The 18,864-nt window shown below is 30.0% G+C and overlaps 2 protein-coding genes across 2 annotated transcripts in view; both read right to left on the reverse strand.

The window, feature by feature from the left end:
* The window catches only part of LOC115876844 (transcription factor EC), a 52,983-nt gene that overhangs the window by 1,553 nt on the left and 32,566 nt on the right, over positions 1–18,864 (reverse strand). The window contains exons 3-5 of the mRNA XM_030892836.1: positions 1,873–2,056; positions 734–975; positions 442–672 (exon numbers count right to left, since the gene is read on the reverse strand). Coding sequence (XP_030748696.1) covers positions 442–672; positions 734–975; positions 1,873–2,056 — 657 coding nt within the window. The remainder of the gene's footprint in view (positions 1–441; positions 673–733; positions 976–1,872; positions 2,057–18,864) is intronic.
* On the reverse strand, positions 8,658–9,839 carry LOC115876853 (THAP domain-containing protein 1-like). The gene is made up of 3 exons (XM_030892851.1): positions 9,364–9,839; positions 9,062–9,306; positions 8,658–8,955 (listed from the first exon to the last, which is right to left on the reverse strand). The coding sequence occupies exons 1-3, from the start codon at positions 9,410–9,412 to the stop codon at positions 8,704–8,706; spliced, it is 546 nt and encodes a 181-aa protein (XP_030748711.1). The 5' UTR covers positions 9,413–9,839; the 3' UTR covers positions 8,658–8,703.

The following is an 18,864-nucleotide window of genomic DNA, read 5'->3' on the forward strand; positions in this document are numbered from 1 at the left end:
AATTATTTTTATTCTCTTTAAAAATTAAATACTAATTTTTATTTCTAGAAAAAAGAGACACGAAACAATGATTCCACTCAATGGACACGTTTTTTATAAAATAACGCTTCAAACATTTGCTAAAACCCTTTTTGCAAATTATCTCAAAATAACGTTTTGCAACTTGGCGCCTCATAAAAGCTTTTTTTTAATTTTAATATTTTTCCTAGCGCATTCGCCATATTTTTGAGAAGAAGCCCGATACACAGCAAGTTTCTATATTTACGGTTTAAAATTGAATCTTAAAAATGAACTAAAACTATACGTGTCGTACGCAGCACTCTATATTATTTTAGAATATGCCTTAGATTGATCCGAAATATTGGTAGTATTAAGGGACAGCCCAGGAGAGACAGCTCTAGTACTAGAGTTTCAGGAATTTTTCCGGAAAGCATTGCTTACTTTTCGACTTGTATCCGAGAAAATAGGCATAATGGAACTAATTGGAGGTTGATTCTGGTCCAGATCGAGGTTGTGGTCCAAACCATGGTCGATTTTATGGTCTAAACTAGGATCCAGACTAGGCTCGATATTCGGACTATAAGAATTAAAATGTGGTGGTGTGTTGACGAGACTTTGCCAGTTAAAATCTGACACTGGCAGTCCATGAGATTTAGCTTGCCTCTCGAGTTCCTAAAATATTTATAAAAATTATTTATGGGGTATATTGTATAAAAATAATTTGTTTAGTTACCTGCACCCTCAATTGTAGTCGTCTATTGATGTGTTCAGTTTGTTTTTGTCTCGCTTCTTGCTGCTTAAGCCTGTGTACTTCGCTTTTAAGACACTTGATATATTCGACTGAGGATTTCAATATTGTGCCCTTGTTAGGCCGGACGTCCCTCACAATTTCATAGTAAGGATCTGTATTTTTCGGTAGTAAAGTTCCTAATTCTTTAATTCTATCATTTATATTAAATCTTCTTCTACGTTCAACTGAAGACAAATAAATGAATTAGTATATGTTTGTAAAGTTAAAAAAACATGCATTATTTTTTAGAAACAAGATTTACGCTTCACATCATTTCTTATTTAAAATCAAAAGAAATTTAAGTTGGCTGGAAATTAGGACCAACAATTTTTTCATCTGTCAATTGAATGATTATATAGAGGACACATTTTTATTTCATCTTGTTGATCGTGGCAGATAAGTTTTTAAGTAGCTTCGTATATGACGTCACCATGTCGATTTACAATCAATTAAAAATCGATATGGGTTGTCTATAGATTATATTAACTTGCGAGTAAACAGTTCATGTAATAATAAGTATATTTCACTTATTGCCGTTGTAAATCCTACGTAATATACAGTTGCCTCATTTTTTTTCTGTTGTCTAGTGAGATAGAACCAGTGGCGTAGCTTCTGGGAAGCCAAATGATATTTGGCCACCCCGTGTGTAGATTTTTATACGAAATCTTTATTAAATAAAAGTGATATATGTATATATACCCAGTAACGATTCTGTAAACAACTTTTTAAACTTAAAAAAATGACTCTATATTACTACTAGATTAAAAAGATTTTAAAAATTAGATAAGTTTATTTCAATTAAAAAGTGATAATTAATTTTGTTTTATTAATTAATGTTTTTATTATTCTTACTGATATCGTTTTAAACGCTGCTACCAAATCGAAAACATGGAATTTTGGTATATCTTTCTTACAGAAAAATTCATTATTTTTTCTCATTAATTTAGCCTTAGTTTATAGATATACTTTTTATCATCACTTTATTAACAAAGATCTTGCAGTAAATGTGGAAAATCTGTCGCAATTAAAAAATTTAAAATCAGAAAAATAGTAGCTAACATTAATTATTTACTCTGACTTACTCATATTGTGGTTGTCTTTTTTTTGTCTGTCTTTGGCCATGGCATGCAGTTCTGCTTCACTTAGTAAATAGGGTTCGTTTTTAATATTAATATCATTAGCCAATGAGCTGTCTGATGTCTTAAAACTATCTGATGCTAACGAACTATTTTCCAATGAGAGTAGATCATCTAGAAGTTCTTCAGCCTAAAAAACAGAGAAAAATAATTAGTATTTTTTTTCTTTCTAAACTGAAATACTAGAATACATAATATTTTTTCCTTCTGATTGTATAATTTGAGTCAATTTTTGTTTTGCAAGGTTACAGATATAATTAGACACTATTTTGTAAATATACCATGTCCAGTTATTTTATTAATGTTTTACTTCCAGGCATACATATATTATTTTATGCATCATTTTTCGTATTTTTAATTCTAGTACTTTGCTTAATTTTTAAATGTAATAAATGTCTTCAAAAAAGAGAACTCTTTGGAACTAACCCTGACAGAGCTGCAATAAGTCAGTTTTAAAAAGACTTAAATCTTAAAAGTGTCAAGTCATTTCTAAAATCAAAATGATTTAAATCTTAAACCAATTTCAACATAAAGTTCAAATGATTGTTCAATCATCTTTGCTTGAGTTCATCCCCCTTGAGTTCAGTGTGAAAGATTCAAGTCTTTTTTAATGACTTAAGTCTTTTTGATGAACCCTGGTGAATTTGAGTTTTATATTTAATATAATACAAATATTGATATAGGTTTAGTGTTACTTGCATGATGTAAATTACTATAACATTTTCGTGTAAGTGTCATAAATTTTGAATGACTCACGACTAGCGGGCTATGAAAAAAATCGACGATTTACAACCATCGACAAATAATTTTATTTCATTGATGTTTGTCTTAAACGGTAGCTTAAATAGGATTACTTTGGTGGCATTGCTACTAACATATTTTTTTAAGCGTACACTTTTATTGTGAGGCAGGCATCAAGGAAGCTATAAAAAACGTGTGCCTCATTATAAATCAAATGTAGAAAATGTTAGATAATCGTTTTTTAATTAAAAGTCGAAGGAAATTTTGCAATTAAAAAATTTACCAATAAAAAAATCAATAAATAAAATATGAAAAATACAAAACAAATACAGTCATTTATATGCTAGAATTTCAAGCATGGGGTTCACAGAAAAACGAGGTGTATCAACGCTACTCGAAGTGAAAAAAAAAACATAAAAGACTATTTTTATAATGTTAGAATTTAGATAATTGTACTAAAAGCAACTGCCAAAGATCGTGATTTTTAAAAATTTTTGGCACATTTTTGAAGTAATCTATTTATGAATAAATAAAGCAAATAATACGTTTGACTCCACATGTATGCTCTTTTAAATTTATTAAAATCCATTAAATCCAATTACAACATATTTAGCAGATAAGACTCTGAGATTGATTATTCGTCGAATAATGCCATATAATATTAATTTTAAATATTCATTTTTCAAAAATACCACTACTAAAATTAAAACCCTTTTACTCTAGCAGTAATTCAAATAGGGTCAGTATCCTAAATTAAACAAAGAAAATTGAATCTTAACTTAATCATGAAAAATTTAAGCAATAAGAAGATAACTGCACAGCATCAAAAGGGATTAGAAATATGGAACGCCAGACATATTTGTTTTTCTGTATATATTATTAAATACGTGAGATAAATACATATAAAAATTTTAGATAATGCAATATAAGTTAGTGGAAATAATAAACAAACAAGAAATAATTAAAAGACAAAAACATCGTATAGAAAAAACAATTAAAACAATTTTTGATAATTATTGTCGTTAATCTTGTTGGGTTTTTCGACACGAAGGAATGCTTGAGGAATATTATGTCCATTGAAGACAGAAAAATAAGCACAAGTGTAATAAAGGTATCAACGCCTTATCTGCATATGCATACACGTGTGCGAAATTCAAAGGTATCATTTTTACAAAAAGTAATTCCATTCATACTGGAACAGGTTCACAATAAATAAATACTGCAGGGGGACCGGTTATACCTACTAACCCAATTTTTGGTCGGTATTTTTCAGCGGTTCAGTTTCGATTTTATATCAAAAAGAAATAAAGTGTATGTATGCAGCGTTACGTCACATTTGGCATTGTAATTGTTTCCAACTGATTTATTCACAGAAGTGTCTGAATAATTATAGATTGATAGTGACAAAGGGAATCCCAACCTTTATGCAATACCGTAGGAAAATAGTAATCAATGGAAAAATTAAATAAAATAAATGTAACCAACCAATGGTTCGCTGATGCATTTGTAAAACTATCCATATTATGATTCTTTTCTTTTACTTGTCGATATATTAATTGTTTGCAGAGCTGCAACAAGCCAGTTTTAAAAAGACTTAAATCTTAATTATTTCTAAAATCAAAATGATTTAAGTCTTAAGTCTAATTCAACATAAAGTGCAAATGATTTAAGTCATTTTATTTCAAGTAAAGTAATTTTTGTAAACACTTAAATTAATATAACGTTATTTAAGTCGTTTTATAACCTAAGTCTATATTTTTGACTTTAATCATAATGATCTGCAAGTTAAGTCAGTAAAATGACTTAAATCAATATACATAAATACCATCAAGTCGAGAAGACCAGAATTTTCTTGCTTAGTATCATATTATTAATTTATTGTAGATACAGATGAGATTAGCTAGATCTCGCCGCATCTTTTATTATGATATTTTGTATTTGTTTTTCTTGGGTACTAAATAAAGACATTTATTATTATTATTATTATTATTAAAACCACATAAAATAAAACGGTCAATTTTCAGCAACTACAAACACAAAAATGTTTTTTTTTATAAAACTTAACCGATTTTGTAGTACTTTATATGTATCCATATAGATAGAGAGTGATAGATAGATGTCATCGAATACCTACATGTCTATTTTTTAATATTGATTGTAAATATATTAGTTTAAATAACAAGTGGTGATGTGTTTTGATCACTACCGTAAAATGGGGGGAATAGAAACATAGTGGTGAATAGAAACAAAATTTCTGAAAAAAATCAAATCACGATTAAAAATATTCAAAGTAAAGAGAGTCGACATATCTAATTTTTCTATCATTGGTAATACACAATAAAATGTAAAAACTATATTTTTATCTGTGGCAGCACTGTCTCTGTCAATCAACTGATCAATTGTGTGAGATCGATTTATCACCTATTTTGTATGGCGCGAAAACTTTATAAATAAAATATTTATTTTTAAAGTAATACATAAGCTGTTACATGTAAGTTGTTACATTATATGTATTGTTAATGATTGTTAAACCTACTTAAATATGTAATAATTTACTGTTTCTAATCACCTTGTTGGAAGTATAATAGATAAAAACCTTAACATCAATGTGTGTTTCTATTCTCCCGAATAGCAGGTGAATAGAAACACAAATGTTATTTTTATTTAATATTGATATGCATATTTTTCAAAAATCAAATTATATGTATACGCAAAGAACAAACAAAGACCCATGTTTTAAAATATTCGGGAAAATAATACCACATTTTTATCAACCGGTATATCGCTAATAGCCTACGAAACTGTTTCTATTCACCCCATTTTACGGTATGTGATATATCGATGGTATAAGCTAAGGGCTGAAGGATTTTAAGGTACTTTTCAATATATTCGAGATAAATTTCTTTCGTTCGTCTTTCGGGTTACATAATCGAGTCGGGGATTCACTCGAAAGACAACAGACTGACTACGCACGCGTAACAACACAATCAAAACCGGTTATGAAAAAGTAACATTTAAAACATTTTATTTACTAGTGGTATTGAGCATTGTTTTTTTTCTGCTGCTTGGCTCCCACCTAACAGCTTAAAAAGAATTGCTGCTGTTAAAAATTTAGCATAAAAATTTTAAAAATCTGACTTAAGCCTTTTATAAAAAGACTTAAATATTTTTAATGACTTAATATTATGACTTATTTATATATTATAATAAATTTATTCTTAAAAGTCTCAAAAATATTTCGGAATAAAGATTTAAATCACAAATCATTTTCAAAAAAAATAAGTCTTAAGTCAGCTTTCAAAAAATGACTTATAATCAAATGACTTAAGTCATTAAAAGGATTTAAATAAAAAAAAGTTTTCTGTGAGCTGCAACTCTGTTTGTATATTAATTATTTGGACAATAATTACATAGGTTTGTTTTGTCGTAATTTTGAAGAACCATCAAAAACACGTTCCTCTGTATATTTCTTTATAACATTATGATTAAGCAGTGTATCTTTTTTATCACTGGAAAAATTCTAAATTACATGAGGACATTAAATAATATAAAAATATAATTTTATTTCTCTCTCTGGCATCAAGGTTAAAAGTTTTTTATACTATTTTTATATCATTAGTTAAAGCTTCATAAAACACTCTGTGGATAAGAATGTTATTTATTAGATTTGGTATTCTAGATCAGATGGAAAATATCCTAAACGGCATAGGGTTAATGTTAATAGCTTTAATTTAGTATACAAAAATAAATAATTACTAAGAAGTAATAAAGCAAGACGAAGAAAACTACTAAAACTTGACGTGACATGGCTTAATAATTAATTTAATGAAAGTCGAAAATGATCTAGGAGACAATTCTGGGAATAATGGAATTTTTGAATAAAAAAAATATTTTTTGTTGATGAAATCCTGCAGAAAATTATCCAAAAGAATAAGGGTGAAAAAATAACATAATGCCATCGACCTACAATCTGAATTTTTTATCAAAAAGTAAATAAAATAATAATAAAATGTTACATCAATGAAAAAAACTGTACTTACTCAATTCGAGCTGATTTAAAGGTATAATCTTAAGATGAGTATGTATTTATCTGACGGGAAATACACAATAAGAGGAGGGTTAGTCAAATAGAGATAATTAAATTTAATTTTTATAGTTCAAATGAATTAGTAAATTTAATTTTTCTTCCTCACTTTGTTTCGTGTTGATTATTTTTATATTTTATATTAATTAAAGAAACCCTGGGCGACAAAAATCTTATCAGATACCTAGAATAATATCTATTTTGTTTATACAGAATGGTCCAAGTATAATTTATATTCACAGTCTGTATAAATAACTTAAATATAATTAATTCGAACGCCATGCAGATAAATTTAACACGACTATGATATTCATTCCGTGTGCAATAATAATTAAGGTGTTCAATGAAATTGTATTTTTTTTAAATGTGAGAATATCTTCACAGGATGTATATCAGCGGCTATTATAATCAAATTTCATTAATGATTGTTTGGATTTTAGCTCGCATTGTTACCAATTTGACGTACTTGAGATACTACAGAAAAAATGTATTCTTGTTCATTAGTCCATGATAGCCATTACAACTAGTAGTGTATTTCAGTTTTGATCAATGACAACACTGGCGTAGCCACGGGCGTCTTCTGAGGGGGGTCGTGTAATAAATTACGGTTTTATATGGTTTATTAAAACGACTTCAAGTTTATTAACTTACGGAATTTTTTTATATCACTACAATGGACGTTTTATCAGTTATATTAACTGTTATGTCGAATAATTTATGTACACAAAGTATTTAAAAAGAAAAATGTAAATTAATGTTGACATTAATTAAAATTTCTAGAAGGCAAATACAAATTACTCATTTATTTGACGGTTTTTAGCGTTCCAACATAACCGCGTGGTGATTTTTAAAATTAAGTTCTACAATTCAAAAGAAGATGATCAATGATCGTGACAAAATCATTTTTCCCCATTACAATTTTCATTTAAATCGTTTGTATATAAACTTAATTAATGCTAACGAATGTAAGGAACGAGAAAATTGTTTAAATAACATTTGTTTTAGAGGAATAACAAATAAAAACCTGAAGTTATATAACATGAAGTTTTTAGATGAAATCGTTTAAAGTGGGTAAATAGTTCCATTCATTTTTCAGCACTACCTTGGGTGAGTATTTTATTTTTCTTGCCCAAGGTAGTGCTGAAAAATGGATGGAACTATTTACCCATACATTGTAATGGTAATGTGGTGAATTCATCATCATCGTCATTCACAGCTTATTCAATCATTTCCAATTATGGTGTGGCCTCCCTCACATATTTAGATACTCTCTTGGTAGTTGGTACCATTGTGGTCTATGCGTTATCCCTGCTAATTTCCTAATATCATGGTCCCATCTCAGGTTCGGTCTTCTTCTAGGTCTCTTAATTCCTCTTTGGTACCATGTTGTAATTTTTGTGGTCAACGTCTGTTGTCCGGCCTTCTTGTTAGGTGTCCTGCCCGCATTGAACTATATACTAAAGTAACTGGAAAGGAAGCGGCGTAGTGGCGCCTGAGGCAAATTTTCGAATAGAAAGAGAGAGAACGTAAAAGGGGTGGTTGTCTTTGTCTGACTCATTAATATAGATGGAAAGCCATGTAGTTTTTAATTTATTTGTTTAAATAATAATGTAATAATAAATGTTCTTGTTTTAAAAGGCGTTTAAATCAATTCACAATGTTTTATTTGTTTAATAATTGGAGTAGGTATAAATATTTTTAGATATACAGTAGGTATAGTGTAGGTATACATTATTTAATAAAGGCAAATCGTTAATGGTTACCAATCGGAGGAAGTGAAAAAGGTTTACTTTCTGTTTCTTTTACCTAATTTAATTTAATTTTGGCTATAGTAGAGAGATAAAAATTATAATACCTACGTCTACTAATATGGGAAATTGGGACCAAATAAAAAACAATAAAGATATACAAATATAAAATTACATTTTTATTTACTACTAAAAGTACAAAGATTAACAATTTTTAAATAATATTAATTTAGTCAATTTTTGCCTTACACTAGCTTCATTTCTTTTTATCTTCTGCTTTAAAGTCTTTATTTGTCTGCGTAACTTTACACGGCTTCTTGGTTTTAATAGTGAACATTGAACTTTACGATCAGCAAATGTTTTAGCAGAAGTGGTTGAAGTTGATGGCTGAATCTCCGGTTGACTACATTCTATTTCAGCCTGATCAATGTCCATGGGTTCGGCACTATATACTATCTTAAATAAATAATAAAAGTTGATAAAAAGGCCTTTAGAGTAAAGCGATTGATGGAAACACAAGAACCTTTCCCTTCCAATGTTTAAGATTTGAATCTTGGCTTACCTTCCCGATTAAGTCCCTTCGTTGCACGACACTTTTCTTTTGCAAATGTTTGGGAAAGGAAAAAATACTTGGAACTGCATCTGGTTTGAGTACTTTTTTGTTTGATCCCAATCTAATCAGAAAATCAGATGGCACAAAGTGCTCCGAATACAGTTTGCTTGATTTTGAAGGCTTCCACTTTTCTCGTCGAATGGCTTTTATCCAGAGATTAAGGATTTCAGGGCGCCTGACGCCTAAATGGAAACCTAAACATAAAATGTAAACAATATAACCTAATAAACTTTTAACGCTGTACCCCTTACCCAAAAAAAGAAATTGGCTTCTGCGGGTTATATTCATTACTGCAACCATATGCAGCACAAAAATTGACCATCGCAATTTATTCTTATAAACCAACAACTCACAGATTTAAAAAGTTTTTTCAGAGTTCAACTACACTTCAACTTCACTCGATTTATAGCACAAAACTACAAAATGTTTTAAAGCAAATCTTAAAATGTATTTATAACACACGTTTCCGGTCACTGATAATCCTAAATCAGGTAAACAAACTCTTAAATTGCTAAAATTCGTCAATGAAATCCAAACACAGTAAACACCATCGCCATTACTCGCATATCTGTGCAAGTGCGACAAAGACAACAACCCCTTTTATTATCCCTCTCACTCTATGACAAATGCGCCTCAAAAATCGATATGTGAAAGCATTGCCGCGACCTTTCCAGTTACGTTAGTTATATAGTTCAATGCCTGCCCGTTGCCACTTGAGGGATTTGACTCTGTGGATGACATCTATTACCTGAGTGTTTTACACTCTATTCATTTACGGTCTTTCTTGGTTATTCCCAGCATGTTTCGTTCCATTGAGCGTTGTGCGACCTGCAGTTTCCTTATAACGTCCGTTTAAAGTGTTTTTTTCGAAACCTACTTAATTGATGGCTGTATTTAGTTCGTTAATTTGTGCTTGTCGTTTTTCAGGACACGTTTTTCACACGCCAGCGTATCTTAGATGGTTAAGATATTCTCAATCTATTCTTAATTCTTTGTTGGTCCAGTCCAGTTGACGGAAGATTTCTTCTAATGTTGCTGTAAACAGCTTTGGGGAAACACTCGTGGTGTTTTATATATCCTTTACTCTTGTTTTGGCTTCTTTGTATAGGCTATTCTATATTGGCGAGAGTTTCTATAAAAGGCCTGGCAATACCTTGTTTCGCTAGGGTTTCGTTGGATTAGCGAGTCGAAAGCCTTCCCAAAGTCTATAAATATTTTGGTGAATTAGTCTTTTAAAAAATGTCTATATAGTCTGTGAAACGAATAACTTTGAACTTGACAGTTCCCGCGGGCTTTTCTAGTGTATATTTTATTAGGTTAGCAACTTGCGGCCATGCTGATGCAATGCCGTCTCTAATAGAACAGCCTTAGAGCGAGATTTATGACGTCACGCTAGTTAGATACTACGGATTAATAAATATGTTGTAGAATACATGAACATAATTATTTGGATTATATTCGACACTATTTTTTTCATATGACAGAACACTGATGAAGGCTATAAACGTTAGCTATGACGTTTTTTTTTAAACTAAAAAAAATAATGAAAAACCAAATGAAAACCCAATCAGCGTTTTTCCCGAACCTAAATCCCAAGAAAATCAAAAATTTTAGAGTAATTTTACATATAAAATGACAGCGATCTTTATTTCATAGCCGTCGCTGACGCCTTTTTTTCTATGATATTGTATTATTTGCAAATATAATTTTTCGAACATTGATGCCTGCAAAATATACATATAAATTTTGTGAATGCAAATAATAAAATATCACTATTAGTAGATACTGAATGTTTTTTGTTAAATTAGATCGATTTTCAAACCCCAAAATTTAAAATATATTTTACATTTTACCCATTATCTTATGTACCTATTCATTATTTGTATATTGTAAAACATTTGCAAAAAAAAAGTATTTATTACTATAAATAGGTATATATATTGTATTCATTAACTATATATTATGTATATTTCATGTAAACTATATCATTTTTAAAATACAAACCAAAAATACGAGGAATAATTAAGTTTTCCGTGTATTCTACAACATATTTATTAATCCGTGGTATCTAACTAGCGTGACGTCATAAATCTCGCTCCGAGGCTGTTCTATTAGAGACGGCATTGGTCTGATATTTAGAAATGTCAAAGGCTGATGACATTTTACTTTTGTCAATTATGACATTTCGCGTTAATTTTTGAAAGAAGAGGAAGAACTGTCACTTGTTTTATTATTTTCCTTTTCTATATCACGAAAGTAAAAAGAGTTACCTATCTGATTCGTTCAGGCACTCATTTTAAAGAATATCAGTAACTTTTTGGATAGAGGGATTTTATATTTGCCCTGTTGGTAAAAAATAACGGTCAAAATTCAAAGTTATTCATTTTATAGACTATACCTATGTGGCGGATTCATCTCTCCAAAAAATCCTATATGGGTATTTCGCCACTGCAAGAAAATCTACAAAATAAAATAGTCATTTTATTTTGTAGATATATAACACTTCTGCGTTAATCCCAAACGGAAACTACTTGTCAGAAGTTAGGTTTACGGATATACAAATTTGCCTAAAGGCCTGTTTACACTACGTGCAATACGGTGCAATGGCAATTTTTTAGTTGCCCGAACGCACGCGCACCTCACACTTTTCGATCAGCTGATGCAATTTTCATTGCATTGCATGGAATTAGAACACGCGCTAATTTGATTGCACCTAGCATGCAATTTTTGGTTCTACCAACCAAAAAAATCAAATTTATAATTAAAATAATATAGTTTCTGTTTTAAATAATAATAAATTAAGATACAAACTCTAACTACAAAATCTAAAAACCTTTAATAAGACATACACAACGATACCTCGAAGATAAAATAAAAAAATAAATGAAACAGTTGTTATATTCATTTTATTTAGGTTGGTACAATAGATTCTCAAAATTATGGCATGTATTTTATTGCACCCTATGTAAACGGTAAATTGCGCGTGCAACCGAATTGCATGCCATTTTTAAAAATTGCGTTGCATCCAATTGCATCTAGTGTAAACACCGTTTAACGAACAAAAAAATGCTTTACGTTTCGGAAAATTGATCTCTTTCCGTCGTCGGAAGCAAAAAATACAAATAATAAAGAAAAAAACTATTTAAAATATTTAAATTCAACTATTCGAGAACACTCTAGCTTTTTAAAACAGATACGTCTACAAAAACCGTTGACGTTCTGTTAAAATGACATTATATCAAGTTAAACTTCAAAATTAACAATTGCTACCTGATAACAATTACTTAATAAGGTAAAACCAAAAAGCACCAAACTTTCTGTATGATTATTTTTAATTTTTACGTATGTTATGTTTATTTATGTTATGTTCTTTAAAATCAAAGAAGCGATTGTCATACATTACTAACATCTACAGATTCATGAGCAATACATTTATTTTTATTAGATTGTATTAAAAAGCCTCTTTTCTTTTTCTTTTAGAGGCTATCGCTTCTTTCATTATAATTTTGACGTTATTAAAATTAATTCTGTGCCCTGTGTCCCATGAATGCTGACAAATCTTAGTTTGGTGAAAATCTCCCTTTTTTAAATAATCTTTATGTTTTTTAATTCGAACATTAGAGGGTCTAGATGTTTCACCAATGTAAAATTTATCACATTCACATGGTATTTGGTATATTACATTTTTTGTTTGTTGTTCTGTATTCATTGGTTTAGTATGTGATAAAATGGATCTAAGTGTATTTTGTGTTTTGAAAGATGTTAGTATGTTATATTGTTTTCCTATCCTTCTTATTTTTTCCGAAACGCCCCCATATGTATGGAATTGTAAGTTGTATATGTTACGGTTAAGGTCCGATGTCCGGTTGATGTCGACACTACCCTGTTAATCTTAAGAATAACACACAACAAAACAACCAAAAACATAACCTAACCCAAACATTAACCTGTTAATGTCGACATTAACCGGACATCGGACTTTAACCGTAACATATATATTATGTTTTGTTATCATTGTGTCTATGATTTGGGATTAACGCGGATTAATTAATTGGGATTAAGTTAATTTTTAAGTGTTTACAAAAAATAACTATTTTATTTTGTAGATTTTCTTGCTGTGGCGAAATACCCATATATGATTTTTTGGAGGGAATTAGTCTTTTATTTTGCTGTAGTAACACCAAAGGTTCCAACCTCTAACTGCAAACTACTTTGGTTTCCGACTATGATTTATAACAAGTTAATGTCCGCTTTACTTTATTTTGATGAGCATAGGTGTCGATATTACAAATGAAGTAAAATTCATAACATTTTTAAGACCAATTTATATCAAAAATCAAAAACAAATACTTAAGTAACAGCCTTGTTACGTCTTGAGTAAAAACTGAAAACATCATCTTGTGTATCAGACAATAATGGTTTACTTCCGGCATTTTAAAATCCTAATTGCAATAATAGTTTTTTTTGCGCAAATATTTATAAGTAAATAATGGCATTTTTATACTCATTGATTCAGTTCTAACGTTAAAATGTATTTAATTCCATTTATTTAATCCAATAATTCGTACATAACTAAATTAATTACATATTTGTTAAACGGTATGTAATAATTGTTTACTGTGTATATTATTAAGTTGAATGCAATTTGAATGAATTAATTGAATTTGCGTTCAGAAGAGTTCGGAAAATTATTCATTTCTCGTAAAACTGCTACTATTTTGCATTAAAACATTCAGTTCTGCGGTTAATGCATATTCTTTTTCATAACAAATACGTCTATATGGCTTAAGATGGAAAACTTCTGAGAACAATAATTACACAGTGCCTAAGGATTCTGGTTTTTCTTCTACCCCAGTGTTAAAACCAGTGTATAATTATTTGTATTAATCTTAGGGTTTTCCAAAATCTGTTGTAATCAAGTTTTCCATACTACTAGGAGTTTCTATTGTTAAATGGTACACTATTGTTTTATTTTTTTTTGTCATGTCGTTATCTGCTGATGTCCAAACTCCTACGATATATTATATAAACGTACAGCTCTTCGGCAATTTTAATCTCTAACCAACTATTGTATTCTAATTTAGTCCAGCTTCAAAGTTATCTTCTATGATTTTTCTAGCTATGTAATCAAAATCGTATCGAAAGATTTCTATAGCTGTCTATCTAATATTCTTCATGTTAAATCAAAGAAACATATCCTTGACCTATTAAGTATTTGCATTTGATCAATAGTTAATATATAAAAATTAACAGAAACATTGTATTAATTGTATGGAGTGTTAGAATCATCCATAGAACCGTGTACAGCTTCGATTCTGTTCAGTTTTGTTCAATTTTCATCGCATGGGTAACTTTTCGATAGGTACAGCTATACAGGAACTATTTTGTCATTGTTACCAAACTATAATTTTTACAGCAAAGTTTTAAAGAGCAAAATAAAAATTGACTGGTTACGAAATAATAGTACACCTTCAATAACCGACCATTAAAAATCAATATGGCATTGAAATTTTTTCATGATATTTAAAAAATACAACCGTATAATTAACAATGACATTTATCGGTTCAACAAAAGATTCGTGTGTATACAATAAATACTGTTTTGTTTATGAAAATATATAGTTTTTTATGTGGATTGGAGTTTCTCCATATTTCTTAGATAATATCACTGAAAAAACTAAAATAACTATATAAAATTGCAAAGTTATGAGTAGAAAGAGGTGTAAAACTAGGTATAAAAATATATTATTTATGTAGTAACAATCTGGGTTAATATCATCTACGGTGGTTAAGTCAAGGATGATTTTTAGGCAGAAAAAGGAAAATATTACATAAATATAACATCGGGGCTAAGCATAACAAAATAAAATAAAACTTGATTTTATTATACACATTGGTTTGCTCAAAAATCGATTTGATATTGTTTGACCATACTCAATAATAACGTATAAAAATTGCCTTTACTTTGACAATGAATTTTATTGTTATTAAGCGTATTATTATTATTATGGCTGGCCCTGACAATTTCAAATTGGTTATGGAAATCTGTAATAACGTTGAATCATTAAATTTGCGTAATTGCTTCTTGAAAGATATTTTTGTTTGTGATTATGCAACCAAAGTTCGAATTTTCATTAATATTCGCCGCAGATATTTTTCCAGCGCATTATCACAAGAAAATTTGGCTTGCAGTTGAAAATAAATTTCACAAAACCAAGCCATTGACCTATATTTGCACGTTTGTTGCATAAAAAAATGTTGTATTTGTTTGCAAATAACGTCAACGCACCAGAAGAAAATATTTAATTGATTATAGATTTAAAAAAACACACACACTATATTAACTTTAAATTTAAACTCATCAACAGGCCCTTATAGTATTTTGAACGCGATTGTATTAATTTTAAGTGATTCGGTCTTAACCAGTAACAATTTAGTTTATAACAGGTCTCAATGTTAAACCAAACTATCCCAGTTGTGACATTACGAATTCCTTAATTACATTCATTAAAGTCGACACATCTTTTTTTTTCAGTGACTTTTTGAAGCCAAATTCCTGGGAATTAATAGGCTTTGTTAGTAATTAAGATGAATTTTGGTTGAAATGAGAAATCAATTATTTATTTTGAATAATAAAGTTTTTTAACTGAGGTTTCAATTAATTTATTATTCACCTTCATTTAGGCTTTAGATTAGATTAGATTTTGAGGTCCACTGCAATCTTTTTAGATCTATTGTGATCCTCTTCTGATACATAGGTTATATTCTGCAGTCCTATTCTTTTCAAATAGTCTAGCAACTTGCAGAAGCAACTAGTCTAGCAACTTGCGCAAAAAGATTCTGGGCCTATGAATGGCATTTGATAATTTAGGTTTTATCGAAAGGTCTTGTCAAAAGCTTTTGTGTTATTTATTAGAAAGTTTTTTCTGTCTACTAGTTCGTTGTACAGTACTTTAGTTTTTGCTAAATTCATTTTGAGGCCCACTTTATTGCGGGATGTATTTAGTTCGTTAATTTGTGCTGGTAGTTCTTCAGGACTATTGGTAATTAGGACTATGTTATGTTAAGATATTTTCCATCTATTTTTAATCCTTTGTTGGTCCAGTCCAGTTGACGAAATATTTCTTTTAGTGTTGCTGTAAACAGCTTTGGGGATATCGTGTCTCACTGTCGTACTCCTTTGCCAGTTGGGAACTCTGGTGTTGTTTTATTTATTTTATTCCTTGGATATATCTTATTATATTTCTTCAATAAATACATATAATTAAATGGTCTTCTTCATCGTGAGGTGATTTTTCGTGTGCAAGAATAAATGTGGAACTGTTTGGTTTAATAAGTGTAAAACAAATCGATTGCGTCTGAGCCTTTTTCTTATTCAAAAATATGCAACGATTTAAACAAATGTTTTAAATAAAAAGGTTTACCCATTCCTTAGTGGAGGAGCGCGAAAACAAATACAAAAGCGTGTTTTTCATCTCCACAGTCCTCCAAAAGTGTTAAGTATGTTTAAATGTATTATTAAGAGCACACGAAGATTGATATAACTCATATAATTAAACGGCAAATACTACCTATAGTTGTATATCATTAAGAAGTTAGACAATCATCTCGAACACCTCAAGGTCTGTCATTAGGAATTTGTGAAATAGATTTTGTCGTAGCGACCCATTTTTCGTATGGTTGAATAACGAAATTTCGTCTCCTCAAGTTTTTTTTATAACAAATAAATTCTATTTGCGTAAAAAAATATTTTCAGACGCGGATTCCAAATTATTGTTTAGAAATTCAAGGAAAAATTACCACAAATTACTCTAACCACAGTCATAAAAAACGAATTTTAGACAAACGAATCAGTCAAAACAAGTGTTTTATGCAACCCCTTAATTACTTGATTAACATTTCGGATAATTGAAACAGTAAGAAGAAAAATCGATTTTGTTCTTTGAAATAAACTAAAAAATCTAGTCTTTGTGGCTGATTTAGTAAAAATACACCCAATAATTGATACGTATTCAGTATGTAGTTGAACTTTGCTTCTTCCGCAATGGAAAAAACGTTAGAACCAAGGCCAATAATTCATAAAAAGGACAGGACACAAAAAAAGTTTGGAAATCTTGTACTTTTTTGCTGAGTAAGTCAAAAATATTTATATTGTCAAGCTCCAAAGGACCATCCTGTACATATGTCTATAAATAAGTGACTTCACTTATATTCTTGCATAGTGAGATACAATTTTTGCACGTGATTCAATTGATTTGTAAGCAAAAATTTACAAGACAATCAGTACTTTCACGTGCACAATTCTACCAATTTTAATTATTTAGCCTTGGTTCATCTGCAAAAGCAAATTTAAAACACTAACGTTTGTCTCGATATAACATTCTATAATTCGAAACTTATTATTAAGTACATAATTTATTAATTTTTATTTTTTTCGCAGATCTTCGTAAAATCTAATATTTGCCAACATTCCTGGGACACAGGCCATCAGTAGTCCTAACTATATTGATATATCTGTGATATTTTGCTTGTCATTTTCCAATTATCTCATAATACAAGAACTACAAATAGCCTAATCGTAAAATAATGAGAGAAAAAATAGCAAATTAAAAAAAACTAATAAAACTCAAAATTTGCCTTATAACGTTTGTCAAAAAACAATCTAAACAATCGGCACTGTAACAAGGTTCGACCTTAATCTGATTTTTAATGCTTTTATCGTTAAAATTTGAACCAAGTTTCAAGGACAGCTCGATGGTGCTGATGCAGTCGACGCACTTTTTCTGGGCCGCCTATGTTGTGTTTGTGTGTGCAGCTCTTAAATTGACAGATAAATAAATTAATAGATAACGAAGAAAGAGCCAAGAAGCGAGGCTGGGTGCCGCGGTCCATAGTAGAAATTTGTCACGCTTCGGTACCAAACAGCATCGTTTGTGGCATCGTCTATATGGATAATACAATTCCGTTCACAGCCATCGATCAAAGTTCAAATAAAGCCCATAAACTGCTCTTTCCAATAAAAATTTTACTTCTCATATGATAAAGACATCTATATTATTCATTAATAAATAATCTATAATTAAAAAGCAGTCTATTTCTTCATACTGGAACCTGTCATATACGAAATAAAATATAAAGCTTTGTCATTTCGTCATTGTCCAAAAAGGTGATAATTCTATATAAATACATGTTAAAAAAGAATATAAAAATTAATATAGAAAAAAAGCTTTTCTGAACCTACCGTAGGCGGTGTTTTGACTTAAATTAGCGTTGCGCCGTTAATTCCAATCAAAGTCTATTACAAATTGCGTCTTGTCTATACAGGGCTTAAGATAAAATCACAGTTGATCCTTCAACTTGTTAACCGGCCATAGGAATTTTAATTGGCGCAAATACCGCAATCTCCAACAATCGAATTGGCAGACAGCCTCATCCAGTGGATCGTTCCCAAATCGACATGCTCCCTTCCAAAGGGATTACGGTCCTGGATTAAGACAGAAGCAATAAACGCATCCCAAAAGTGGCAAATACCGTTAAAACTGTTTGGATTAAAAGGGGATTTCTCAAAGCATCTCGGCACAAGTTCACTGGGAAACGCTGTTGCCAACTTGGATTTATTCTTCTTGGCTCTGCTTCAATTTATATAATTGATTTTGTCTCTTGTGGTTTGTGTTTCTTATTCCCAGCTTAAAAAGCTCCATGAGTATTTGTACTACTTGTGTTTCTCTCTAAAGAATTCTTCTAGAATCATT

Source organism: Sitophilus oryzae, unplaced genomic scaffold, assembly GCF_002938485.1.
Source record: "Sitophilus oryzae breed Bouriz unplaced genomic scaffold, Soryzae_2.0 scaffold_1440_pilon_pilon, whole genome shotgun sequence".
Taxonomy (NCBI): Eukaryota; Metazoa; Arthropoda; class Insecta; order Coleoptera; family Curculionidae; genus Sitophilus; species Sitophilus oryzae.

Bases quoted from the DNA above. Each gene is read 5' to 3' on its own strand.
- LOC115876853 (XM_030892851.1), bottom strand. From the start codon at position 9,412: ATGGTTGCAGTAATGAATATAACCCGCAGAAGCCAATTTCTTTTTTTG. The intron at 9,307-9,363 runs GTAAGGGGTACA...TTTTATGTTTAG, and splicing joins AAGCCAATTTCTTTTTTTGG to GTTTCCATTTAGGCGTCAGG. The intron at 8,956-9,061 runs GTAAGCCAAGAT...TATTTATTTAAG, and splicing joins GAAGGGACTTAATCGGGAAG to ATAGTATATAGTGCCGAACC.